At 34.8% G+C, this 26,753-nt stretch overlaps 4 protein-coding genes across 4 annotated transcripts; 2 read left to right on the top strand and 2 right to left on the bottom strand.

Moving 5' to 3' along the window:
* The first annotated feature begins 11,503 nt into the window (after window positions 1–11,503).
* On the top strand, window positions 11,504–12,966 carry LOC143599694 (heat stress transcription factor B-2b-like). The gene is made up of 2 exons (XM_077077594.1): window positions 11,504–11,728; window positions 12,306–12,966. The coding sequence occupies exons 1-2, from the start codon at window positions 11,504–11,506 to the stop codon at window positions 12,879–12,881; spliced, it is 801 nt and encodes a 266-aa protein (XP_076933709.1). The 3' UTR covers window positions 12,882–12,966.
* Window positions 12,967–18,745: 5,779 nt separating this feature from the next.
* LOC143599693 (BON1-associated protein 2-like) lies at window positions 18,746–19,362 on the top strand. Its single transcript, XM_077077593.1, has one exon. The coding sequence runs from the start codon at window positions 18,808–18,810 to the stop codon at window positions 19,360–19,362; it is 555 nt and encodes a 184-aa protein (XP_076933708.1). The 5' UTR covers window positions 18,746–18,807.
* A 1,062-nt stretch (window positions 19,363–20,424) lies between these two features.
* Window positions 20,425–21,426, bottom strand: LOC143599692 (uncharacterized). Its single transcript, XM_077077592.1, has one exon. The coding sequence runs from the start codon at window positions 21,424–21,426 to the stop codon at window positions 20,425–20,427; it is 1,002 nt and encodes a 333-aa protein (XP_076933707.1).
* Window positions 21,427–22,278: 852 nt separating this feature from the next.
* Window positions 22,279–26,153, bottom strand: LOC143599690 (bifunctional UDP-glucose 4-epimerase and UDP-xylose 4-epimerase 1-like). The gene is made up of 9 exons (XM_077077591.1): window positions 25,915–26,153; window positions 23,746–23,795; window positions 23,520–23,655; window positions 23,328–23,429; window positions 23,005–23,232; window positions 22,845–22,926; window positions 22,670–22,752; window positions 22,493–22,584; window positions 22,279–22,385 (listed from the first exon to the last, which is right to left on the bottom strand). The coding sequence occupies exons 1-9, from the start codon at window positions 26,098–26,100 to the stop codon at window positions 22,295–22,297; spliced, it is 1,050 nt and encodes a 349-aa protein (XP_076933706.1). The 5' UTR covers window positions 26,101–26,153; the 3' UTR covers window positions 22,279–22,294.
* Window positions 26,154–26,753: the final 600 nt, after the last annotated feature.

Below are 26,753 nucleotides of genomic sequence, written 5' to 3'. Positions count from 1 at the left end.
TTATAACTTTAGCCCATATTCCAATAAAATCATCGTCTCCTACTCTCCTTAGTTCTTCTTCTTTCTTCTTTTCTATTACGCCGAAGGCTACCGGAAAAAAACAACAAAGATTGAATTCCCACTCTTGTCTTTTAACTTCAGATACTCAAAGAGAGATAATAGAGGGTCAAACAAGCGAATGCTTCTCGGTTGGGTTATCTAATTAACGGGCGGTTTAGTCGACCGGAGGGTCAGGTGACCCCTGACCCTCCCCTGGTTCCGCCGATGTGTTTTGGTATAAACTTTGTTAAAAAGGTATTGGGTTTGTGTTCGAAATAGAATATTTTTATATGTGGCGGGACATTATAGTGAATTATTTTGGTATCTGTTAAGTTCGTTACAATACTGATACTAAATTGAACAGGTTAATATACGTAGAAACAGTAACGACACACTCGAATAGCTCATAACAAAAAAATTATTGTACTAAAATAAAACAAATACAACTTACGATTAAAACAACACAAATTTAGTTGGTATTTGTGTAATACGTTACGATACTGGCACTAAACCAAAAGTTAAATAAGAAAACACCCAGAATACTCGTATTGCTTAGATACAAAAAGATAACATATTTACAACAATGTTTGTTCAGTTGGTAAAAACCAGACGTTGCAACGATGAGTTTAAGGTACTGTTACGAATCACCTTTTATGTATCATGAAAAGTTTTATTCACACATACCATTTCCATGTGAACATGTGTATATTATTTGCAATTCCATTTTTAATATATACGTATTCCAAGCCCCAAGGTACCACATTCACTTGGAATACGATTAAATACATTACAGCTTCACATGTGAATACGTATATATTATTTCCATTTTCATCATCGTTTGACTCCAAGGTACCATTACAGATTTACGGATGTAACTCTCAGGCAACCTACACCGAAATGGAGAACTTAAACAAACCGATTATCAAACCCAATGTAACACCTATGCATTTTCATGCATGAAATCATTAGTCTTTTATACTCGTATTTAATAAGGTCCATGTATTAGTTTACCATCTATATTATTATGGAATCATATATTATTAATTTCTAGTTATTAATATTATTTTCATATGCGCAATTACATGTTTTTATGTACATTTAGTTATACATGGTTAATCGTTAACGTGACATGTTTAACCAGGAATGCCTAGATTTAATATTTGTCATTGTCAATTTTATCCTAAAGTAATTTTATTTATATCCTTAAATTCAAATTAAGAATAACCTTCTAGAATATTCTATTCTTGATCTCCAAGATTAACCTTATCCAAATTTGAATTCAAGTCCTATTCAAATTCTATCTCTAATTCATCATAATCTCTTCTCTAAACACCCCTATAAATAGAACTCTCTAGCACCCCTAAAATTCATTCCAAACCTGCATATTCCAAAGCCCCAAGGTTGAAAATTCGTGATCATCATCCTCTCAAAGATTCACAACTCGTTTCCTTCCTAGTAAGTTCTAATTTCCGTATAATGTTTTGTTCTTTCATTCTGCAGAAAAACCTTTTATTTCAACGCTTAGATCTCGGTCATAATATATCCAAATCACGAATTTCAAAAGCCTAAATTGGTTCTTTATGTGTCTAGTATCTCTGTAATTTTTGGTGTAAAATTTTATAAACTTTAAAAACGTTTTTATTATTTTTCTTTAACAAAGGGTCTTGCTGAAAATCCTAACAGATAACTTTAGCCTCAAAACAAATGTCATAACTCACTCATGTTTACGAATTATGACCCAATTTTTGGATATATTGTAGACCTTCTAATTATAAAAATTATCCAACTAGAATCTCCTCAATTTGTTAAAGTATCGATTTTTAGTTATTTTTCTACTAAACTGACTCAGAATCAGACCCCTCGGTAGTCTATGAATTTTATATTTTTTTTATAATCACTTAAATATTATAAAAAATATACATGTTAAAAAACTCATACGGTTACAAGATATAAAATTTTCGTAATCTAACTCAAAGGTTTACTATTTTTAAAAATTCGTGTCTTGAACAGTAAACAACCTATTCTTTTCTAGAAAAGATAATCTAAAACCCTAAACCATAAAGTATCACTTGAAACCCTAAAATCCAATTGTACTTCCAAACAAACACCAAGTCTATAGATATTCAACAAAGGGTTTTGTCACCAAGGCTAACGGCCTAAGAAAAAACCAAGTGGCGTGTCCGGGCGTGAATGGACCCACTTACCTTTTCCTGGGAACCTGAGGTCGGAGATTCTATTCCACTGAAATAGGGTCACATTCTAACAACTTTCTTGATCATTAGGGCTCTAAACAAAAGCGTTACAAGTCTCAGTTCATCAACGAATGTGAGTTCATAGCCCCTTTTACATGCTTTTAAACGTTTTATACTTCGGGGTGGAAACATGCATAATCAATTTGTTTTACATGTTATTTGATTCAAGCTTTATTCATGATATTCATTGTGTGATTATTACAAGTGTATACTTAATCGCATGTACAACCATTAACTTGTTAAAGCCCGTGGTAGTATGATGATAGATCTATTGGCCCGACCCGCCCACGCAGGCCTTAGGTAGAGGCTTGTGTGTTCAGAATCCGACGATCGTTAAACATTAAACATAATAGTCTAATCGTGGATTAGACGACTCGCTAAACGTGTCAGAGATTTGGTTGTAATCACAAAGTATACAAAGTAACTTAACACATATGGATTGCTTTCAACTTAAAACTTATTTTATTAAAACCTATGTTCTCACCAACTATTTTTAGTTGACACTCTCGCATGTTTTTCAGGTATTGGAAATTTGTTTGTTGAAGATTACTTGATGCAAGATATAGGATTGCATGATTGGACCTAGATGACTATAAAACAATTCATTGTATCTCTGTATTGCTTGATATTAAATTAAATTTAACGACTATTGTAACACGTAGTATCATGTGCTATGAACGATAACCGTCTCACCTCGACGTATTCCGCCATCGGTTGGGGTGTGACACCCAAACTGACAAGTGCAGGAAGACCGTTCATAGACTAAAAATAACACATTTTATTAATATAAACTACAATACATAAAGGAAATAAAAACGGTAAATTACAATAGTTGGAAGAAATTACAACTAATTTTAAACGAGATACAAGAAAGTAAATAAAGCAGTAAAAGGGGCTGAGGATTCGTGTTCAACAGTCAACACGGGTACTTTAACCAAATTGTAGGTTTCCAAAGAGAATGTCACATCGGACCCTTGAAGTATAGCCGGCTTTGATAGAAGGAGAAAGGTGATTGGCAGTCCCCGACCCGATCACCCTGCTAGGGTAAAAATTATTTTTAAATATTCTTATGAATAAAATATGCATTTTTAATGTTTAAACTAGATTACTCAACTTATTTAAGCTTATTTTTATAAAAATAAATTTTTGTACAACCCAAATCATAACCAAGCAAGTCCATTTAAATTTTTAACTTTTTAAACCCTACAAAAATCCATTTTACTTAAGGACCAAAATTTATTCGCCATTAACCAAAAAAAAATTTAGTGATTCTTAGAGACGACCCTGCCTTGAAAATAGGGGTATTAAAAAAATCCGATTCTTTACCCGAAATATTCGAAAATCTGAATCCAAATTATTCAAAAATTCGGATATCCAAAATTTCCGATTCGGATAGTGATTTTGAAAATTTCCGGATAGTCGGATATCCAAACTATCCGAAATATTTTTTTTAATTATTAAATACTAAATATTATTTACAAAATTTTGAATATTTAGATAGTTTTCAAATATTTCGGAAAATTTTTGGATATTTCAGATGATTTTTCGGATATTTTGGATAATTTTTGGATACTTCGGATAATTTTTGGGATATATCATACAATTTTTCTAACATTTCGGATATTGGGAATATATTTAAAAATAGTTTTTTTAATTTTTTATAATTTTTATTTTTATGATATTTTGAATATCCGGTTAACTATCTGTAGGTTCCCTGGATGGATCTACACGAGACATCTCGATGTACGTAGGTGCGGAATCCCTGCGAAGGTCGTTACGAGCGTAGAAAACTAATCGATAAAACACACGATACGAATAAACGAACACACGTTATATTATAACCGAAACATGTGATGTAATATCACTGATTACAGAGAACTCTCGAATACACGTCTGACGACTTACAATTCACGAACTGAACGAACTAGATCTCTTCTTTAACCTAAGCCGTAACCTAGGTATATATACACGACAACTTCGCTTGATATGTTCAGGCGAAGTTGTTGCTAACTTCGCTTGACTAACAAGTTCGCCTGATAAGCGAACTTGTCAGTAACTTCGCTTAAACATAAACAAAACACAATTAACATTACAGACTCGATTACAGACACTAGACTATGAACTACTGACATTATGCACCAACATTATCCGATTGAATATCTGAAAATCCAGATATCGAACTTTAAACACCCTACTTGAAACGTCTCAAATGAACTATACCCGCAGTCATATGTAAACGTGGTGTTCAACATAGAAAAAGAAACGATGAGAATCCAAATGAATATAAAAAAGATTTTGGAGCAATTAAAAGCGTCTATATTTGTTCTATCTTGCTGCTAACTCTTAACTATGTAATCACATTTTATGAATATAAATATAAATATTAATCTTTGTATCTAAGGGTGTAATCAAGTAAAGCCGAGGTTTGGCTCGTGAGTAATTTGTTTTTCAAACTAGATATTGTCTCATCTTTTAAGCCTATTTTTAAAGCTTAAGCTCGACTTTAGCTCCACTTATTATTTATTAATTATTTTACTTATTTTTATGCTCTTTTTCATATGCATAATATATATTGTATACTTATATTATTACTACACAATAAATAGAAAGTTTGGTTCCGCAACTACCCTATTGGACCGTTTGGCGGCACCAAATTAGTCCCTAGTTCGTTTGTTTTTTTGTTTTTTTTTTCCGTTTTAGTTCAACTACGATTTAGAATGTGATGGAAACTAACTTAATGCCATTTTTTTGTTTAGTTCTGTTATCATAACGAATGTGACGAACACCGACCGTATTCACATAGACTCATCGCCTCAACGTTCGGAACCGACAACGCCCGAGTTTTACTGACTGACGTAGGGTGTTCATCGGTTCGGTTATTGATTTATTTGATGTAACACTCACAAAGTTTCGGTCCAAACTTGACAAATTTATAAAGATAAAGGACCAAAAATATTCTTATGATAAGTAAGGGAAACAAAGAAGATAAAAGGAAACAAGAGCATATTATGTTAAGTAAACAAAGAAAACTCCATCCCACATGGAAAGTGGAAAAGAAATAAGAGCACTTTATAAGGAGGGAATTTTCCATGGTAATGTTCTTATGAGCCTAACCACTCTCACTGGTCCTAGCGGAGGGTGCGAAGCACCCGACGCGCACAGACACGGACTCGGACTCGAGCGATGGGTGTAATGTGGCGTTTTGATGGCGCAATCGCTCAAGTATTTTTGAACTATGGAAGATAGACCAAGAAGTGACGAGTTACCAAAGTCCAGGGGCTGAAAATAAACATTTTGGTTTTTTAGACCCATCGCGCTACGCGATGGGTAGAACATGCTGATCATCGCACTATGCGATAGTGTTTCTCAGGAGTTTTGAAAAAGGGGCGTCGCGCTACGCGATGGTCTAGAAGGAAGGGGGTATCGCGCTACGTGATGACCCGGTTAAGTAACCGGATACACGTGTCCACCCATGTGCCAACACGTGGCAGGACCTCAGCTATTGCGGTGTCGCGCTTCGCGATGGCCGAGGAGAAAGCCCCATCGCGCTACGCGATGGTGACCAAAACTATGCCTCTAAAAGGGGATTACGGGTTTGAAGCATATTCATCCCAAAATCACCTTTTCTTTCACACACATAACATTGGGGAGCGTGCCTGACCATTGTGAGGTTCCGAGGTCCCAATTTCTCATGATTCGTGCATGAACTGAAGTTCTAACGCTCTGTTGAGTCGTTAAGCAAGTTCGAAATAAGGTTCTAACGGTTTAAGCTTCAATAAGTGATAAGGAAGTAGAAGTGCTGCCTGTATAAAGCTTAGGCAAAATACCTATATAAGATAAGAGTTCTGCTTAAGTTATTATTTTATTATTATTTTATATGGCTTAGACCCTAGTCAGGGGTATAGTTTATACCTTGATCAAATAAATAAGTGAAATATAACTTTCATAAGATAAAACTATATATGTAATATTATTCTTTATTTCATATAAAGATATTTCTTATGAAATAAGAAATTTGATATATATGTTTCTTCATGATGAAGAAACATAGCATATAAATGTTTTATAAAAGAAAAGAATATCAAGGTAAAGGTTATGCAAAGAGGACTTAAGGTCTAAAGCTAGATTGTAGATCTAGTTATTTATAAAATGCTATTCTCGTACTATAGGTCCGAGATAAAGAACATACATTTGTCAGTGAGATACATTGATATAACAAAAGGTGAATACGCTCAACCTTTTTATAGTATGAATATGTTTTCGACGTAAACACGCCTATGTACTGTCTTTTTGAAAAGATATTTACTCTTTAAACTATGGACTATTATCCATATGTAAAAGAGTTATGGAAATATTTGCATGAGGGTTGGTTCAAATCCTTGAAAACGTTTTGATACAAGGTAGTACTAAACACTCAGGGTAAAATACACATGTGTGTGGATCCTTACATAGATGTACTGTAGTGGGCACACTACAGACATACGAAACCATGAGGCAAGTGACTGTCTCTAGGGCGAGTGAAATCCAATTATGTGGTTTGTGCATATGTTTAGTTCCGATGAGATGGGATTGAGACTCACTGAGTCGTTGAATGCTATTGGTGTTGTGTTATTACGAATTGTGAAAACCTTTTATCGAGTCTGCTTGTTCACCAGCATATAGCTGGCGTATTTTCAAACTGTTTTCAGGTAACCAGAAGTAATGTATAGTGGTGAATATGCCAGTGGAGATAGAAGATCAATAGACATAGAATGCAGCCGGTGGCTCAGCTAATTTTGTAATGATGCATATGTAAAACTTATTTTTAAACAAGAAATTTTGTAAAACAAACAAGGGTGTTTAATTCCCTATGTTATAAAAGTAAATAGTTTAAATTAACATTTTCTGCTGCAAACTTTAATAAATTGACAAAAGTGGTACCAACTATTGGTCACACGCCTAGGCCCGAAGGTGGGGTGTGACAGGTTGATATCAGAGCCATCGGTTTTAGCGATATCCAAATTAATTGATATAGTTTTTTTAATCAATTAATTCGGTTAACCAAATAAATCGAACTAATCGCCTAAAAGAAAAAAAACATAACCGAAAATCGAATCGTAAATCAAATTCAGAATTCGTTTTCGGTTTTAATCAAATCAAAAATCGAATTCTGAATTCAGATTCTCTTTTTTCGATTACGGATACGATTCGGTTATTGAGTTTTTTGGTTTTCGGTTATTCTGAACACCCGGCCGAGAAAAGCCCACTGGTCTACCTCATTTTTTATATTATTTTTTTGTTTTAGTTCCGATATCGTAAAAAACATGATGGAAACCAACTGAATTCGCGTAAGATTCACCACCTCAACACCTGGGGCCGACAATGCTTGGGTTTCCAAGCATCCAAGTTTTACCGAACCATGCCACCCCATTAATCCACCTCAAATTTTTATATTTTGTTTATGTTCATCATTTTGTTTTAGTTCCAGTATCGTAATGAATGTAAGTTTTTTTTTAAATTTTATAATTAAACATTTATTTTCATTGACTCACCATTGCCATGCCCGGACCTACTACACTCGGGGTTTACCAGCACCCTGGTTTTCGCGTCCGTTATGTTTTAGTTCGGGTACCGTAACAAACGTAACTAAAATCGACCGAATGCTTGAGTTTTACCACCGCACGGGTTTTACTAACCCGCCCCGGCACAATGCGCCGGGTGAAAACAATAGTTTATTATAATTATAGGGCTAACATATCGTGTATACCCGTACACGATAAGACACAAACACGTAACATGTATGCTTGCACACGACACGAAAACTTATAGTGTACATATATCCCAAACCCGGACACGAACCTGTTAATACCAGGTATACACGATAAGACATGAAGCTGTTAATACCGATGGCGTCGCTACAACTGCGAGGAGGCCGAATTGCCAAAGAATCGGAGATGTAGTGAGGTAGACCAGAGGATCGAAGGGTTGCGACTACTGGAGATGTGGAGGGAAACAACTAAACTACTCGAGATCCGGAGAGAGAGAATCGGAGAAGGGTATGTGCTCTGTCTGCTTGATGTTGGATTGGAACGATACGCGTCGTGTTCTTTGGTATAAAAATTTAGGGTTAACTATTTAGGGTATATATCATATTATATTATTATATATTTTTATGTATAAAAACAAATCTAATCAGGTACTAATGGGCACTTAACAGGTAAACGTGTATTTTTACCTGTTTAGACACGAAAATTAACAGGTCAATTCGTGCCTACTTGTTAAGTACACGAAACCTGTTAAGGCCATACCTAATACCTGTTAAAGTCGTGTAGGTTCGTGTCAGGTATTCGTGTGTCATGTCTAAATTGTCAATCCTACATAATTATCCCATATATATGTGTGTGTGTGTGTGTGTGTGTGTGGGTGTGTGTGTTTAAGTTCAGGAGAGAAGTCAAGTTATTGTGAAAAGTTGATATAGCCAATAAGATTTATTGTTTTTTTTTATTTTCTTTTACTTAAATATAGGGGTAGTATAGTAAATCATCATATTTAATTTATATGGAAACTATTGTTGTAAATTCACAGTTAATGCTGTAGATGAAATCTTCCTTTAATACATGTCTTCTTTAAACTCATTAAAATTGTTTTAAAACCGATTAATATAGTGCTTGGTCTGAAAATTCCCATCCACTCTCTAATTTTTTTTTATGTTACACAACAGCTATGCATCCACCATACTAATAAGCCATAATAATTATAAACACGACATCCTACACAACAAATGACATTCCCTACATACTAAAAACTAAAAAAACGTTCATACATAACTTCGTAGTTACCACATACACAACAAAGTAAACAACCTGCATACATAACTAAAAACAATTCCTACGTAATTTCATATACCCACACAACAAAGTAAACAACCTACACATAGAATGTCATAAACAATGTTACTGTATAAAACACAAACTAATTTATACCTACACAAGTAACTTAACATCTACCAGTATTCGTAATGGATCCCTACATTTGAAATATATTTCCTACATAACATAACTGATAGTCACACAAGTATATTTATATTTAGTAACTACACAATAGGCTCAAACATGTGTGTAGGATTAGCGGTTTAATTAACATTTTTTAGGGTTACGATGTTTAATAATTTTACATTCATTAACTACATAAGCATTAGAATATTTTCCAACATGGTAGAACGTTTTATACACAACATGTTTTTCATTGACTAAATTAAAATACACCCTACACAACAAAGTAAACAGCCTACATACATAAGGTAGAATGTTTCATATACAGTTTAGGCATAGACATACACAGTATAGGTTGAAACTTCATTTGTGTAGGTTAGAAGTTTCATAAAGCTACAAAATTTCATATATTTAGGAAATTCCATAAGTGCATCAATCATTTGTCGTTAATTTTTTCCCCTTAAGTAAGAATTTAAATAAAAATCTCTAATTAAAATGTAAGAAGATGCAGGGAGAAATAAATAAGACTAGAGAAAAAATGAAGAATGTTGGACTTTAGAGAGATACACAGGAAGCGTTTAGGAGTTACTATTTAATGCTATAAATTGATTGAGAGCATACTTTCCTTATCAAACTGTAAGACTAAAATGCCCTTTCTCTTAAAAACATTCTATATTTTTTTTCTTTTTTATTAAAAGTTTGCCATCATAGTTATGAACCATTGATTAAAATCAATGGTCAACGCCCGTGAATACTTGCTTTTAGATCTAGGGAAAACAATCACTTAAAGTCAACGCCCGTGAATACTCGCCCTGAAGACGCAACAATGCGGTGAGATAAAATTCGTTCAGTTTAAGGATGCAACTAGTGAATGCCACATACGCTTTAAACATGTAATAAACATTTATCTAAAAAAAATGATATCAGGACAAATTTCATTAACTTACATTAATTATTCACACGAAAAAATCAACCAATGTAAAGAATTTTCTTTTTAACGACCAATGAATTTTTTAAACGGGCTATAGGCTGAATTCACCATATGAGGATGCACTTGCTTTTATATTCTGGGAAAACCATCACCTAAGGTTAACGCTTGTGAACACTCGCCCTGAAGGCACAATAATACGGTGAGATAAAATTCGTCCAATTCAAGGATGCAACTAGTGAATGCCACATACGCGCCTAATCTCCTATCATCACCCGTTGCTGTCGAAACTAAACGACAAGGACATAAATTTTCTATATCACTCCACCACCAACTTATCGGATGATAGTATTCAATGCGATCTATAATCTTGTAATATTATTCTAAAGTCTTATTGAAAACAAAAATGATATCAGGACAAATTTAATTAAGTTTTTTTTTCTCTGAAAGGCCAACAAACATAGAATGCCTAGGTATTTTGTATGTAGCGATCCAATGGCAAAAGGCCATCGTCAGCTAACTTGAGCGTCTCCAAGTTATCACCAGTTCCAGAAAAAACCCACCCGCCTGAATGTCACTGGTGGTAAAACCCGAACGCCCTCATAATCAAACTGGAGATCACAAATATCCCAGTTTTCCTTTATTAAACCACTCATACCTTCTCCAAAATATTGTTTATGAGGATCGATCCTAAATCTCCATTAAAATCCAAACATTCTACCGGTTCACATTAATTATTCATAATAAAAGAAAAAACAAACCAATATAAAAAGAATTAGTAACTTTTATCAATTGCCAATAATAATAATAAAAAATAAATAGTATAATAATATAATAATAATAATAATAATAATAATAATAATAATAATATCCTTTTTCTAGATTTTTGCATACACTTTTCCCCTATGTGGACCAAATATGTGTTTTCTTTAAATATCCATCCTTCTCGAACCCACGAAAAGACCACCATCCATCCTCTCTACTTTTACTCTCTCCTCTCCACCACCCAGAATCTTCTAGAACACCCTCCATTCTCCGGCAACAACAACCCATTCAGGTAATCAATTATTGTTATTATTATTATTACTCAACTTCTTCTTGAGTAATAATATTGCTACATTTTTATTAGATGTCACAAAGTTGTATAGAATAATATATTAATATGACTCCGAGGTTTTTAAAAGACTTTGTTATGGTATTAAAAAGGGCTAGCGGCAGCTTGTTGTGTTGTTTATGTGGATGCTTATATTTTTATGTAAAGAATACAACACTTCGGTTGTGATTAATTAGTTTTATTATTTAGAGTAGGATCAATGGCGATGGATAAAACCGGTGACTCGCAACGAACGATTCCGACGCCGTTTTTGACTAAAACGTATCAGCTCGTTGACGATCCGGCATTAGACGAAATGATTTCGTGGAATGAACATGGAAACGCGTTTATTGTTTGGAAACCGGCTGAATTCGCGCGAGATCTGCTTCCCAAGTACTTCAAACATAATAATTATTCGAGCTTTATTCGCCAGCTAAACACTTATGCAAGAACTAGACCCTACCAATAGCTCTGTTCTGTTTTGATAGTGCCATTTATTGATGTGTCATTTATTTTAGAGTGAATTGTGTTTTTCGTGTACGTGGTTTGTCTAAGTCTGCAGTTTTAGTCAAATAGTTTCAAAATTGCGATTTTCGTTCTTGTGGTTTCATTTCGCTTGCAATTAAACCGGAATTCACTGAACCCATTAAGTCTAGTCGTTAAACCCAACAACATGTCCTTCACGTGAGGGGTAGTTTTGTCCTTTTTTCCCAAAACACACACTAGCCCCTCACGTGATGAGGCTTGCGAATTAAGACCGGGGTTTATTTGGGGAGAAAAAGGACAAAGCTGCTCCCTCAAGTGAAGGAATGGGTTTAACGACCAGACTTAACAAGTTTAGTGAATTCGGGTTTAATTGCAAGTGAAATGAAACTATGGGGACAAAAATCACAAATTTGAAACTATTTGACTAAAACCGCAGATTTGGACAAACCACGGGCACGAAAACCGCAGTTTACTCTTTATTTTATAACTTATGAGCTATGTTATATTTAGCTTCCTAACCTTTTTGTGTATTGTAGGGATTTAGGAAAATTGTATCGGATCGTTGGGAATTCGCTAATGACTACTTTCGTAGAGGTGAAAAATCTCTCCTACGGGAGATTCACCGTAGGAAAATTATCACTCCGACTACACAGCCTACGCCTGCGGTGACAACTTCAATCCCGATTGTAGCTATGCCCGTATCAACATCTGGAAATTCAAGTGAAGAACGAGGCGGATCATCAAATTCGTCACCAACGGCTACTATGATTAATAATAGCCAGTCTAGTATTTCAAGAACACATCTTATTGAAGAGAACGAGCGATTAAAAGAGCAAAATTGTAATTTGAGATGCGAACTCGATCATCTAAGAAGTATGTGTTGTAATGTGGTTACTATGATGAGTAATTTTATGGTGGGCCAACAGGAAATAATAGAGAATGCATCATTGGAGAAAGTTGTTGAAGGTGGCGGTGGTGATCCGATGGAGGAAGAAAAGATGTGTCCGCGGTTGTTTGGGGTGTCGATTGGGGCGAAGCGTGTGAGGAGGTTAGAAGAGAACGCGATTGGAGAACGGCCCGATGATGAGATGCAAGAGCAAACATCAATGTAAATTTGGAGTTGTATTTAGTTGTATTAATTTGTATTCTTGATGTATAAGTCTAGGCACAAGCCAAAAGAGAAACGGTAGTCTTCACATGAATAGACAACATGTTACATTGTTTATTTCATTTGTATAAGTAACATGACAAATGTTTGAAAAACTGATTTTGTGTTAAATAAAGTATAATAAAAATAAAAACACAACTGGAAAGGTAAAATGTTTGAGAATAGAACAAAATTTGAAAGTATGACATAATTATTTGCTTATTTTTATTATTTGTTTACTATTACTAAGAATTTTATCGGTACCCAGCATTTCAGATTTTTGATACAGATACAGTATCCGATACAATAGACATCTATCTTGGGATGGTGGGATTGAAAAACAATCTCAAACTATGTTTTCTATAAGTGGAAAGGATGTCATGACTATGTTCTTCATAGGTTGTATAAAAAACTTTAGTTTTCTTTTTCATATAATAAGGGTCTTATATTCTTCTAGACACCTATGCAAAATTGCAAATTGTCACGTTGGTTATGTGGGACCTACTTTAATAGTCAATTATATATCTGAATAGTCAATTGTAGTACATATTCCTATTGTCAATTTTGGGATTTTAAGTTTGATAATTTCTTCGGTAAATTAAGTAGGAAGTTAATAATAATAATTTATCTATATTGTTTGTTTGTGTTTACTTTAATCATACTTTACATAGACTAGTTAGTTGTATTTTCAAAGATTATAATTTGTCGGCCACATGATTCATGAACGTGAATCAACATAGTAAAAGTCAATAACTTGGGTTCACATAGTCCGATTAGGTTTCTCACACAAAAAAAAAAAAAAAAAACCCAAAGTGTAAGGTAGGGAGGGATGTTTCTGGTTTCACCGCTTTTGTTGAAAATTTTGGACCGAACTGTTAGCTATGATTTGTGAAAAATATACAATATGAATATCATGCATATACCTATATAGCTTTGTATTCCAAAATGATAAATAAAAAAACCTTCAGTTTGGTTTACACCGTTTCAACTTTCAAGCTGTTAAAACCAGACCATGTATATTTCATACCGAAACCCATCAGGCTTTTGTTTTTGGTTGTTGTATAGTTCAGTTATGCTTGTTAGAGGTGCAAATGCTGGTTAACCAGTTTTTGGAATACCAGTTATGGTTCCTAAGTGGCTTTTGAGTGGAAAATCCCTAACTTATGTAACCGGTTCGTTTATTAACCGATAATAACCTACTTAAATAACCATTAACCTATCGAAATTGAAATTAACCTTGCTAACAATAACCGTGTTAACATGCATATAATTTATTCACTATTAATAATGCATTTCATTAAAAAGTAGTGTTTACGTCAATACAAAAGGCAAACGGTTATTAATTGGTTTTAGTTTCGGTTCAGTTGAACGATTACGATTTGTACATTTAGTGTCGGTTTTGGTTTATGAGCTAGTTATGGTTTGCTTAATTATCGCCTAACTGGGCTGGACTGATTTGAGTTCAAAGTGTCCAAATAAATATCGGTTAAGAATAGGGGTGTCCAAACCGCTCGCGCTCGTTTGGAATTTGCTAGGAAAATGCTCGCTTGTTTTTTCGCTCGATTGTAATGAGCCGCTCCGCTCGGTTCGGTTTGTAAACGAGCCAAACAACGAGCAAAGGTCCGCTTGATTCAGTTCGGCCCGAATATTTTTAATTCATTATATATATATATATATATATATATATATATTTATACTCATAAATATATATTTTGTTTTAATAACTATCTTGAATATTGAAAACTGAATATTAAATATAACATCTTTTAATTATTAAATATTTTCAAGTACTTTAAATATAAAAAATAATTATATTTAGTTTTCAATATTTTAATATTAAAGATAATTATAAAAATAAGTTATATATTTGTGCATATATATTTATATAACAATTATTTTTTAATTATAAATTGTTTTATTATATTATTTTCAACTTCAAACTTCAATTTTATCAAAAATTACAAGCTACTACTAGTATTTTTCTAAAACTACTAATTTATTTTCATGCACATCATATTCAACTTCAAACGTGTTCCTTATAAAAGAATTTAAAGGGAAAAAAAGAAAAAAAAAGTAATGCTCCGAACTCGCTCGATACCGGTCGAAAAATGCCAGAAAATACTCGGTTCAATTTTAGCTCGGTTCGATTTAAAACGAGCCAAACAACGAGCAAGCCCTCGCTTGGTTCGTGAACAGCCCTACTAGTTAAGACACAACTTAACTCATAATCTAAAAAGAGTTAATGGCCATTTTCGTCCCTGTGGTTTGCTACTTTCGCCACTTCAGTCCAAAATTTGTATTTTTGTCAATTTAGTCCTCATAGTTTTAAATATTAGCCAATTACATCCTATCCGTCTAACGGCATCCAGCTATGCCGTTAGTTTAAGGGTATTTTTGTCTTTCTCCTTTTTATTTTGAGTTATTGGTCATTTTCGTCCCCGTGGTTTGATACTTTTGCCAATTCAGTCCAAAGTTTGAAATTTTGTCAATTTAAGTCAGTTTTTTTCTATAACCCTAGAGAGCATTATCCAAGCCCAAAACAAGTCTGCATTTACTCTGTCGACAGCAGTAATCATACCCCCTCCTCTCGTATTTAGTTTCTAGACGGTTCCTAAACTCTCCCCCATGGTGGAATTCAATGGTAAAGTGGTCAAAGCAATTCCGTGAAACCGAATTGTACGAAAAAAATTAAAAATCGTTTCTTTGATGAATGCATAATATTTAGGGTTTAGAGATTAACATATCATAACGAAAATCTGGGTCGTAATCAACTATTATACATTAATCAACAAAACAATTTTTAGTTTTTTGTGTATAATTCGATTTCAGGGAATTACCTTGACCACCTTACAATTGAATTCCACCATGGAGAAGATTTTAGGAAATGTCTAGAAACTAAATATAAGGGGGGGGTATGATTACTGTTGTCAACAGAGTAAATGCATACCAGTATTTGAGGTTGCTCGATGGTTTTGGGTTTGAATTATGCTCTTTAGGGTTATAAACAAAAAACATAAAAAATAAAAAAAACTGAATTAAACTGAACATTAAATTGACAAATTTTCAAACTTTGGACTGAATTGGCAAAGATATCAAACCACAGGGACTAAAATGACCATTAACTCAAAATTAAAAGGAGAAAGACAAAAATACCCTTAAACTAACGGCATAGCTGGATGCCGTTAGACGGATGGGACGTAATTGGCTAAAATTTAAAACTATGAGGACTAAATTGACAAAATTAAAAATTTTGGACTGAAGTGGCGAAAGTAGCAAACCACAGGGACGAAAATGGCCATTAACTCATCTAAAAATAAAAATAGTTTTAAACAGGCCCATTTTAATAATTGGGCCATCGAACAATCCACTAAACAGCCCAATAACAGTTTCAGAGGGAAACAAACAGATTAAACAACTAAAAAAAAACTAGGGTTTTGAAAATTGAAACTACCTCTCAACGATGAAGACGAAGAGGAAGAAGACCAACAAATCGAAAGCTTCATCCTCCGAATCTCAAGCAAACACTTCATCGGAATCACCACCGGATCTCCACACCGCCGCCGTGAAGCTCGCCGTGGCACAAATCTGCACCTCCGTCGGATACAAACGCGCTCAATCGTCAGCTCTCGAAACCCTAGCCTCCGTCACCGTGACGTACATCCAGTCGTTAGCTAAGTCCGCTGCGGTTTTCGCTAACTCCACCGGCCGTACGGATTGTAACCTCTATGACGTCATCCACGCACTCGAAGACGTTCATTATGATGTCGGATTTAACGGCAACTCGGATGTTGTTAACAGACGGTTATCTGTGTTTAGTGATTCAACAATTTTTCGTGATATAATGAGATTCGTTAGGTTCACTCGCGAGATTCCGTTTTCGAAACCGTTGCCTCGCCGGCGGCAGGAGCCCCGGCGAAATCCGCCGTGTTTTGGCAACGAGAGTGATGAATTGAGACTGAAAATGAGACACATACCGACGTGGCTGCCGGAGTTTCCGAAACTCGCCGGAGAGATAACGGTTGAAGATGAAACCGTGTCGGAGATGAAATCTGGTACGGTAGAATTAAAATTAATTAAGGAAGTGAGTAAGCTGCCGGACAAGAGGAAGAAGGTGAGGTTTACGATAGGCGGTGGCGGTGAAAATGTAATTAAAATCGGATCTGGAATTGATGAATCAATGATGATGATGATGATCATGAATTAATGAAGAACAATAATTATAAATTTGAAGATGAATTATTATGCTGATTAATTTGCAAGTTTTGATTTTGAATATTGTTTAAAGTTAGAAGTTTAATATAAGTTTTACAAATTAGAAGTTTTGTGTAAGTTACTGTTTTGGATGATTGGTTTTTATGAGGTGTGTGAAGCTCATGGAATGAAGGAGTAGAGGTCACGAGTTCAAGGCTCAGCTGCAGTTAATTGATTATTACATTATTATGTTTATTAGTATTAGTGGCCTTGATAGGTTATTTCATAAAGGGAAAAATAATGTATTTTATTTTATGTTTGAATTGATTATAATTTAATGAAAGAAAAATGTTATATCTTTAGGTCTTGTTTTTTAACAAGCCTCACAAATGGCTCTGGAAACTGCTAGTTGTTTAAAGTAGTAAAGTTGCCTCACTAGATCACTTGTCATATCACTCTTACTGATTGCTTGTCAATTCCACAACATGCATCCAAGGTGTGTAAACGAATAGAGCAAGCATGGACGGAACAGGGTATATTCATGTTTGTTCGTTTAACTTTAGTCAGACACGAACAGTTAAGCGAACCCTTTGTTAAGAAAATGAATGTGTTCATGTTTGTTTATGTCCATTCGTTAATAGTTCAAACGAACGGTTTGTAAACACAAACGAACAAAAACTTCACATGGATGATTGATGAACGAATATAGCCAAAATAATAGAGCAAATACAAACTAAAAAGTAAACGTAAACATCAAATTATTAGGCTTAAAATTAATAAAACTAGACTAAATATTAATACATAATATTTTAATTTCATCAAGCTAGACTAAAATTTAAATGAGTATATCAAACAAATCATTCTAAACAAATGCACATAAAGGAACTAACATAAACAAATGAAAAATATGAAATGGTGGTGAACAATGGGCACATGCAGACATATACAAAGCTGAGTTATATCCCAAAATGGTCCGGGTTGGTCAAGGCACAGTCAAAACCGGTTCGAAAGAAACCGAATCGGTTTTTAAATCGGTTTGAAAGCAAGAATGTTGAGCCGGATGAAAGCAGTTTGGGAACCAAAAAAAACATTTCTTAGCATGTTTTTAAAATCGGGTTGGGTCCAAACCAGTTTGAGAAAACGAGACTACGAACCAGCATACGAACTAGTGGGTTGGCCCGAGTCCTAACCATTTTGATCTAAACCTGTTTATTGACACCATTAGGCTCATGAGTGACACTTTGAAAATCCAGGCCCAACTAGATCCGCTAATAGTTGTTGAGCAGCCCACCAACACATTATTTTATTAAATTATTTGCTACATGAAGCACTTCATATGAAACTTCCAAACTTGAAATTATCCACTAAGTTTGACACTTAAACACATCAACACCATCCACTTAAAAAAGAAACTACTCAGTCACTCTCCAAGCACCTCCCTAGAACCACCACTCACCACCCTCACCTCCCATATATACCTCCACATCCTATCACTCCACCAACCATTGTTTTTGCGGAAACGGTTTTTTAGATAAACCTGTGACAAAATTTCAACTGTTTCATGTCTCAGTTATTTAACATTACTCAAAAAACCCTAACAAATGAGTAAAACCTGTCTTGTGACCTCTCTTTTAAGAAGCAACCAGGCTACCACTAAGTCAAAACACCCATGATCACCAACCAATAATAAGTTCTTATAAATGGAGATCACTATAATATCAGCCCAAGGCCTAAAGAAACTATCTTTTTTTACTCACAACCTCCAACCTTTCATCCAGCTCACCACCACCCCTCCTGGTGCTCACCGAAGCCACGTGTACACAACCACGGTGGACCATGAAGGAGGAGTTAATCCCACTTGGGGTGACAAGTTTGATCTTTCCAATATTATTGACCCTAGTGAATTTTTCTATAATAAATGTTCATGCATTTATTTATATTTATACACCAACCGGGTGTTATTGGGTCCTAGGTTGTTAGGGTGGTGTGGGATTCCGGTGGCGGATTTTGTCGATGGGATGGCGTCGGTTGGGACGGTGAGGTGGTTGAGTTATAGGTTGAGGAAGAAAGATGGTTCCAAGGGTCATGGTGTTGTTAATGTGATGGTGAAGTTGGATAGTTCGGTTTTTCGAAAGAAAGGTGGTTCGGATGTGCGATGGTTGCCGGAGGTGAATGTTGGTCGGGTGGCGATTGGGATTCCGGTGAGAACTTTGCCGGTAGTTAATTATATAATTTACTATAAAACGATTAAATAGTGTACGCCATCATTGGCGTCCCCACGACATGTCCCATAGTAAATCAGATGGTATAAAAGTATGATAATGTAGTAAAAAAATTTTAAATGTTTGTGTGAAAAATGAGTTGTTTTTTATTATTTTATAATTTATTATTCTTGATAAAGTCAAAATTATAGTTTACCAAGAAATTGTGAGAAGAAAAAAAATGTCAACTTCTTGAATATGATTTGCTATGAAACACGGTTTTAAGTTTTAACTTTCAAGAGTGATGACTTGGTCTAACAACACAAATATGAAATTTGGTTAATGGGTAGATGTTGCTTTCAAACTCACGATCCACAAAATAATAATAATAATAATAATAATAATAATAATAATAATAATAATAATAATAATAATAATAATAAAAATAATAATAAAAAAAAGTATCTTAGTTTCCTTGATTTGGATCAACAGCATAAAACAAAAATTAATATAGTCATATGGGCAATTTAAATATGTGTATGATATTTTCTCTAACTAAAAGAAATAAATGATTTAATTGCTTACAAACTTATATAGCATGTAATATGTATGACTAATGGTATGTATGACCTGTATGTAAAAGTGGTGTCTCGTAATCACACTCTACATAAAATCTTTTATGACTTAAATGAATATTTTGATTAAATTGCCCATCACTTGCCAAGGTGTGTTATATATATGGTCTATTTTTTTTTCTTTTAATGTTTATTTCATGTACATTAAGTTGATAAAAGTAATTCTGGTTTTTTATGCTTTACCAAGGGTATTTGACTATGTGTAACAATCTCATGAGTGAAATCTGTTGTCACGTCACCGTAACGTAAACAGAAGTGGTTTCAATTTTCATCATTAATATATTTTTTGAAAAAGGAATGCAGAAACGTGTGCTTAGATTGAAAACACAATAACTAGATAATCAATCAACAAACAAATTCCCAAACACAAATTATTCACTACTTGAGAGTAAACATTACACAAATCATGGATGTTCACAAACCAGAATCAAGCAAATTTCAAGAAATGTACATCCTTCTTTATTAGTAGAGCTAAACATTATCAAAGATTGATGACTTTGGTAACGGGTAACTCGGTATGGTCAACACAAGTTTTCTGGATATTAATAAGCTTAAGAAGACTACCGACAGCCAAAATCGCCTTCGGGTTAATATCATGCAGTGCCCGCGCATACAGACTCCTGCACGCACGGCATGCAGCCTCATGCAGTTCTTTGTTCTTTCCATTATTCTTATTTATACCCATCAAACAATGTCCTAATATCCTCAACATTGGCTGCAACATCTCCCATGGCAACAATATCCTGCCTTCATTCTTGATGTCACTTTCTTTTCCTTTTATTTGATCATTTTCTATTTTACCCTCATTTGGGAAATCTTTGAAGTACTCTCCGTCTTGGCCCGCCCACACGACGCAAAACTCACAAAAATCGAGTTTTGATTGAGCCGGAATATCAACGATCTTGCTATGGTAAAGCTCGAGTGCCACCCCGATGATTCGTGCGCGTTTGGTTGACCGGATGGTGCCTTGAGGCTCCAACCCGGGGGACACGACAACCAAATTAAGCTCGGTTGACATGGTCCGGTACGGGTGTCTGCTTTCATGGTAAACACTCGGATGCGAGAGATCCGAGATGTTTATCGTGATCGCCTGCCCGTTTCGTGAAGTGGTTTCGCTGGCGTATATTGCCAGTAAAACCGCTTCGAACCCGGCCAGGGGTTTCCTTTGCGGAATCCGCGAAAGGTAAACCCCGGCTATGATGGGGAGGAAGCGCAGGACGACGAGTTGGAGGTCGGGTTTGGAGGTGTGGAATGTGTCGTAGAACCAGCGGCATAGCTGGTTGTCTCCGGCACCCGAGTCGGGTTGTCGAAGGTGTTCGGAGATTTGCGAGGCGAGATCAGGGTCATTGAGGAGGGAGAATGCGGGTGAGTCGGAGGATGAGACGTGCGGTGGGACGGAGGAGATGATGGTGGACAAGGACTGGATGGCGGTTTGGGCATCGGAGAAAGAATCCGACCATGAGACTCGTTGTTCGGTGGACATTGGGTGGTTGTAGGCGGTGGTTTGTGGTGGTGGTAGTGTTTTCGGTGAGGTAATGGTGGATCTTGATATTGCTAATGTGAAACGGTTTTACAAAATTTTGGAATATGTTTTAAGTGGACATAAATTTTTACCTTTTTTATTGGATTAACACCAATTTGAAACTAACAATAACAAATATTATACATCAAAATTTACGACTAATATATGTGTAACATTAGGTGGCAATGACTTAGTTGAGCTCTCTCTCTGACTTAACAAATTGCACAGATATTATGTGAGCAATTAAGCTCCACTAGCATTCAACTTAACATATAATCATATACTCTTCCATTTAACAGTGATAATAAATAACAGTGATATTATGTGAAAAAATACTAGGCCAGACCACATACTTCGGAAAGAAAACCGAAGCTGCCCCGGTTGTTTAAGACGTCTTGACGGCTCGGTTTTGGTTGTTTTAAACCCATTGTTTTTAGGAAGCATTTTTGCATTAAATAATTAAAATATTGAGGGTATAATATAATACATATACATATAACTTTATATTCCTATTTCCAAAATTTTAAGGATCGGTTTGGTTTATATGGCCGGTTTCAAGTTCCAAACCGTAAACTATCAAGATGTCAAAACCAAACCGTATGTGTTCCAAACCGCAACAAAACTAACTTATCATGATAAAGAAAGACTTAAACCAGAAAAGCTGATGGTAATTTCTCATATTCTTGATTTGACCTTCAAGATTGCTAAAACCATATTCACAATTCACAAAAGTAACCATTTGTTCTCACAATTCATGGTAACAAGTTGAAACAATATTATTCAAAGGAACTTTCAACTACAAGATAACAAGATATTATACCCTCCGGTATCATTTGGTCGGCGGTTTCTTGTATCCCCACGGGTTCTGTTTTGCCCAGTTCCACTGATCCCTGCACATCTCCTCAATCCCATATTTTGCCCTAAACAAACACACAGCAAATTAGTTATTAGACATTTAGGCATATGACTCTAATATTTACCAAAAAAACGGAATAATATAAAATGAAAAAGGCATTTGGTTACATACTTCCAGTTAAGCTCACGTGCAGCTAAATCGGTAGATGCATACACTTCTGTTGCATCTCCGGGCCTTCTCGGGCAGAATTTAATAGGGATTTTCTGAAAATAATAAGTTTGTTAGTGATACAGATTGTACAATTATTATAATGGAATATGAGATGGAGATGGTTAAAGTTATGAGGACCTTTCCAGATGCTTTCTCAAAAGCAGTCACCATTTCGAGAACAGAGGTCCCACGACCGGTCCCAAGGTTACATGCAAAACAGCCTAAAGAACATGATATATGTCAGCATGAAAAAAGTTTAGACGATGAGGTATTGAAGTATAACCATTTGTAATATATAACAGTTGTTGCTGACCTATATCTTCTTTAGTGAAAAGCTTTTTAAGAGCGGTAACATGACCATCAGCTAAATCCATCACATGGATGTAGTCACGAACCTGTTATCATCAATCATAACAAATTATATCACATTATTAATATTTTATAAAATTGATTTTAATTCAATATTTGCATACCGCAGTGCCATCATTTGTGGGGTAATCATGGCCATAAACGTTCAACTCTGGTAATCTACCAACAGCAACTTGTTGGATATAAGGCATGAGATTATTTGGGATGCCAATCGGATCTTCACCGAGTTTACCACTTTCATGAGCTCCAACAGGGTTAAAGTACCTCAGCAAGATTATTTTCCACTCGGGATCTGCAGTGTGAATATCTCGAGCAATCTCTTCAAGAAACAACTAATCAAGACAAAAAGAGAGGTTAAAATTATATCTCAAGCTTAAAAACTCGCTTATACAACTGCAGTTAAGTAAATAAAACAGGTTAATAATACCTTTGTGCGCCCATATGGATTCATTGCCTTCAATTCAAAGTCCTCGACACATGGAATTCTCTTGGGCTGTCCATAAACAGTAGCAGAAGACGAGAAAACCAACTGCACAAAAACAATCAAGATTAAGATTAGAACTATAACTTATAACAACAGATTTGTAAATCCGAGACCATTTGCAGATTCAAGACGGACCTTCTTGCAGTTGTACTTGGCCATGACTTGGTACAGAGTAATTGATCCAATCAAATTGTTATCAAAGTAACGAAACGGATGAGCCATACTTTCAGCCACAGCTTTGAGACCAGCAAAGTGAATCACAGCATCAAACCTACAGACAATTAAAGATCAATTTTAGGGATTAAAGAACCATCTGTAAAAGGTTAAAGCACTAAACACTTTTACATGAAAATTAACTTACTTATCCTGGGAAAACAGCTTCTCCAGGTCTTCCTTATTCCTGATATCACCCTGCAACCACCAAATTCAGTTCATATTATTGAGAAGAACTAACATTCTTGAATGCAAGCTCAGGAACATAAGGTAATGGTGTAAACTACATAAAACAGTTAATTTGATCATCTACCATATGTTGCGATCAATTTTACTTCAACTAAACTAGCATTTAATAAGACAATATGTACAATTACTGGAGCACACAAGTGCAGTAAACAATACAAATTAGGGCTTCGAATTTCTAAAACCACACACACTTCAGATTACTCTTCTTCATTCGATTTAATTGTTCAGAATTTCTATAATTCTCACATATATTCCAGGAATTTATCTCCATATACAAACTTATAAATCTCAATTGAACTTTTGTCAACAACACATGAAATATACCACATTAAATTGAAGATTATCAGCAAAACACAGAGAATCAACTCTAATTAAGCGTAAACACACGAACACACAGTAAACAATGCAAATTAGGGCTTCAAGTTGCTAAAACCTCACACAGTTCAGATAATTCTCCATAAACAAACCCCTAAGACTAGTAGATAGAAATTTACACATCTCAAATTGAATTTTCGGCTCTAAAATCTCTATAAATCTCACATCATTCATCTAATTTTACTTCTGATTAAGCTAGTATTCAATAAGACAATATGTACAACTACTAGAGCAAACAAGTACAACAAGTTTTCAAATCAAACATATCATATACGAATTAGAAGAGAAGTTGTTGCAGTTTTAGGTCAGTGACATCTAATCCTTTCAAATTCAACTTCCGATTCTAAAACCTCTACAAATCTCACAATATTTGTCAAATTCGGTACAAAATAAATCAAAAATAGCAAGTTCAGGAACTATACCACATGCAAGCGAATATTATCAGCAAAACACAGAGAATCTACTATAATTAAGCCTATATACACAGTAAACAACACAAATTAGGGCTCCAAACTAGTAAACAGCAATTATTCAATTCACGCATCTCAAATTCAACTTCCGATTCTAAAACCTCAACAAATCTCGCATTATTCATCAAATTCAGTACAAAATCAATCAAAAACAGCAACTATACCACATGAAATTGAATATTATTAGTAAAACACACAGAATCAGCAATAATAAGCCTAAGCAATGCAAATTAGGGCTCCGAACTAGTAAATAGCATCTAATCAGTTCACGCATCTCAAATTCAACTTCCGATTCTAAAATCTCAAATCAATCATCAAATTCCGTACAAAATCATTACAAAAACAGCAAGTTCAGTAACCATACCACATGAAATTGAATATTATCAGCAAAACACAGTGAATCAACTATAATTAAGCCTAAATACACAGAATCAACAATAATTAAGCTTAAACAACGCAAATTAGGGCTTCAAATCAGTAAACAGCAATTAACACATCTCAAATTTCACATTCAGTTCTAAACTCTCTACTAATCTCTCATTATTCATCAAATTCCGTACAAAATCAATCAAAACATGCAAGTTCAGGAACTATACCACATGAAATCGAATATTATCAGCAAAACACAGAAAATCAACTATAATTAAGCCTAAACACACAGAATCAACAATAATTAAGCCTCAACAACGCAAATTAGGCCTGCGAATCAGTAAACATCAATTCACGCAACTCAAATTCAACTTCCGGTTCTAAAATCTCTACAAATCTCACATTACTCAAAGCCTAAACATACAGAATCAACTATAATTAAGCCTAAACACACAGTATACAATGTAAATTAGGGCTCCGAATTAGTAAAATAGCAATTATTCAATTCACGCATCTCAAATTCAACTTCCGATTCTAAAACCTCACATTAATCATCAAATTCCGTACAAAATGAATGAAACCAGCAAGTTCAGCAACAATACCACATGAAATTGAATATTATCAGTATAGCACAGAGAATCAACTATAATTAAGCCTAAACATACAGAATCAACTATAATTAAGCCTAAGCACACAGTATACAATAGTATACAAAGCAAATTAGGGCTCCGAATTAGTAAAACAGCAATTATTCAATTCACGCATCTCGAATTCAACTACCGATTCAAAAACCTCACACTAATCATCAAATTCCGTACAAAATGAACCAAAACCAGCAAGTTGAGTAACCATACCACATGAAAGTGAAGATTAAGCGAGAGCTGAGGCCCTACGAGATCTCTAACTCGATCAACAGCTTCCTCAACGGAGTTATCGAGGTTATCGATGATCGTAACCTTGAATCCTTGATGCAGCAGTTGCACCACAGTGTGTGTGCCGATGAATCCAGCACCACCGGTCACCAGAATCGATGACGTCATCGCTAAGAGTTTGTTTGTTACAGAATGAAAGCTTGCTTGTTAGTAGTGTGAATGTAGAGAGAGAGTTTGTTTGTTTTGGGATAAGCACGAAGGATATAGTGATGTGTGTGTGGGTATTTATAGTGGAGTGGGTGGGTAAGAGGCCGTTAGAAGTAATAACTGATTTTGTTAGGCGGTTACAGATTATTGTTAGAGATTAACCTTTTGAATGCAAGGATTAGCAGATGAGCTGACGGTGAGCTGGTAAGAAAGAGACGTAAACGAACTGAACGTGTGATGAAATGTTTGGCGGAAAGTCAGTTATTTAATAAACGAATGTACATAAACAAAAAGTTTGTGTTCGTTTAATTAACCTAACGAGCATGAACGCATGTTTCCTTTGTTCATTTATGTTCGTTTAAATATTAATTGAAAATAATTAAATATTATCTTGATGATTTTATATTTGTTCATTTAAGTGTGTACATTTATGTTCGTTTATGTTTGTTTGTGTTTGTTTATCGTTGTTAAGTTATGTTCATTTATGTTCGTGAATTGTTCGTTTAGAATTTAAACAAACGAACATAAACGAATATGAACATGTTCATTTTTTTAAATAAACGAACACGAACACAAAATATGTGATCGATTGATTGTGTTCGTGTTCGTTTAAA

The sequence above is a fragment of the Bidens hawaiensis genome, unplaced genomic scaffold (assembly GCF_021521415.1).
Source record: "Bidens hawaiensis isolate Kalapana, Puna unplaced genomic scaffold, B.hawaiensis_p1.1 tig00052513_1, whole genome shotgun sequence".
Lineage (NCBI taxonomy): Eukaryota > Viridiplantae > Streptophyta > Magnoliopsida > Asterales > Asteraceae > Bidens > Bidens hawaiensis.
The sequence above is the reverse complement of the archived record's forward strand: the minus strand, read 5'-3'. Positions and strand labels throughout refer to the sequence as shown.

Excerpts from the sequence above, each read along its gene's own strand:
- LOC143599694 (XM_077077594.1), top strand. The coding sequence starts at position 11,504 with ATGGCGATGGATAAAACCGGTGACTCGCAACGAACGATTCCGACGCCG. Across the intron at positions 11,729-12,305 it reads TTCGCCAGCTAAACACTTAT|GGATTTAGGAAAATTGTATC; the intron begins GCAAGAACTAGA and ends TGTGTATTGTAG.
- LOC143599693 (XM_077077593.1), top strand. The coding sequence starts at position 18,808 with ATGGAGATCACTATAATATCAGCCCAAGGCCTAAAGAAACTATCTTTT.
- LOC143599692 (XM_077077592.1), bottom strand. The coding sequence starts at position 21,426 with ATGTCCACCGAACAACGAGTCTCATGGTCGGATTCTTTCTCCGATGCC.
- LOC143599690 (XM_077077591.1), bottom strand. The coding sequence starts at position 26,100 with ATGACGTCATCGATTCTGGTGACCGGTGGTGCTGGATTCATCGGCACA. Across the intron at positions 23,430-23,519 it reads CCAAGTACAACTGCAAGAAG|TTGGTTTTCTCGTCTTCTGC; the intron begins GTCCGTCTTGAA and ends GTTTTTGTGCAG. Across the intron at positions 22,585-22,669 it reads TTGAGAAAGCATCTGGAAAG|AAAATCCCTATTAAATTCTG; the intron begins GTCCTCATAACT and ends TATTATTTTCAG.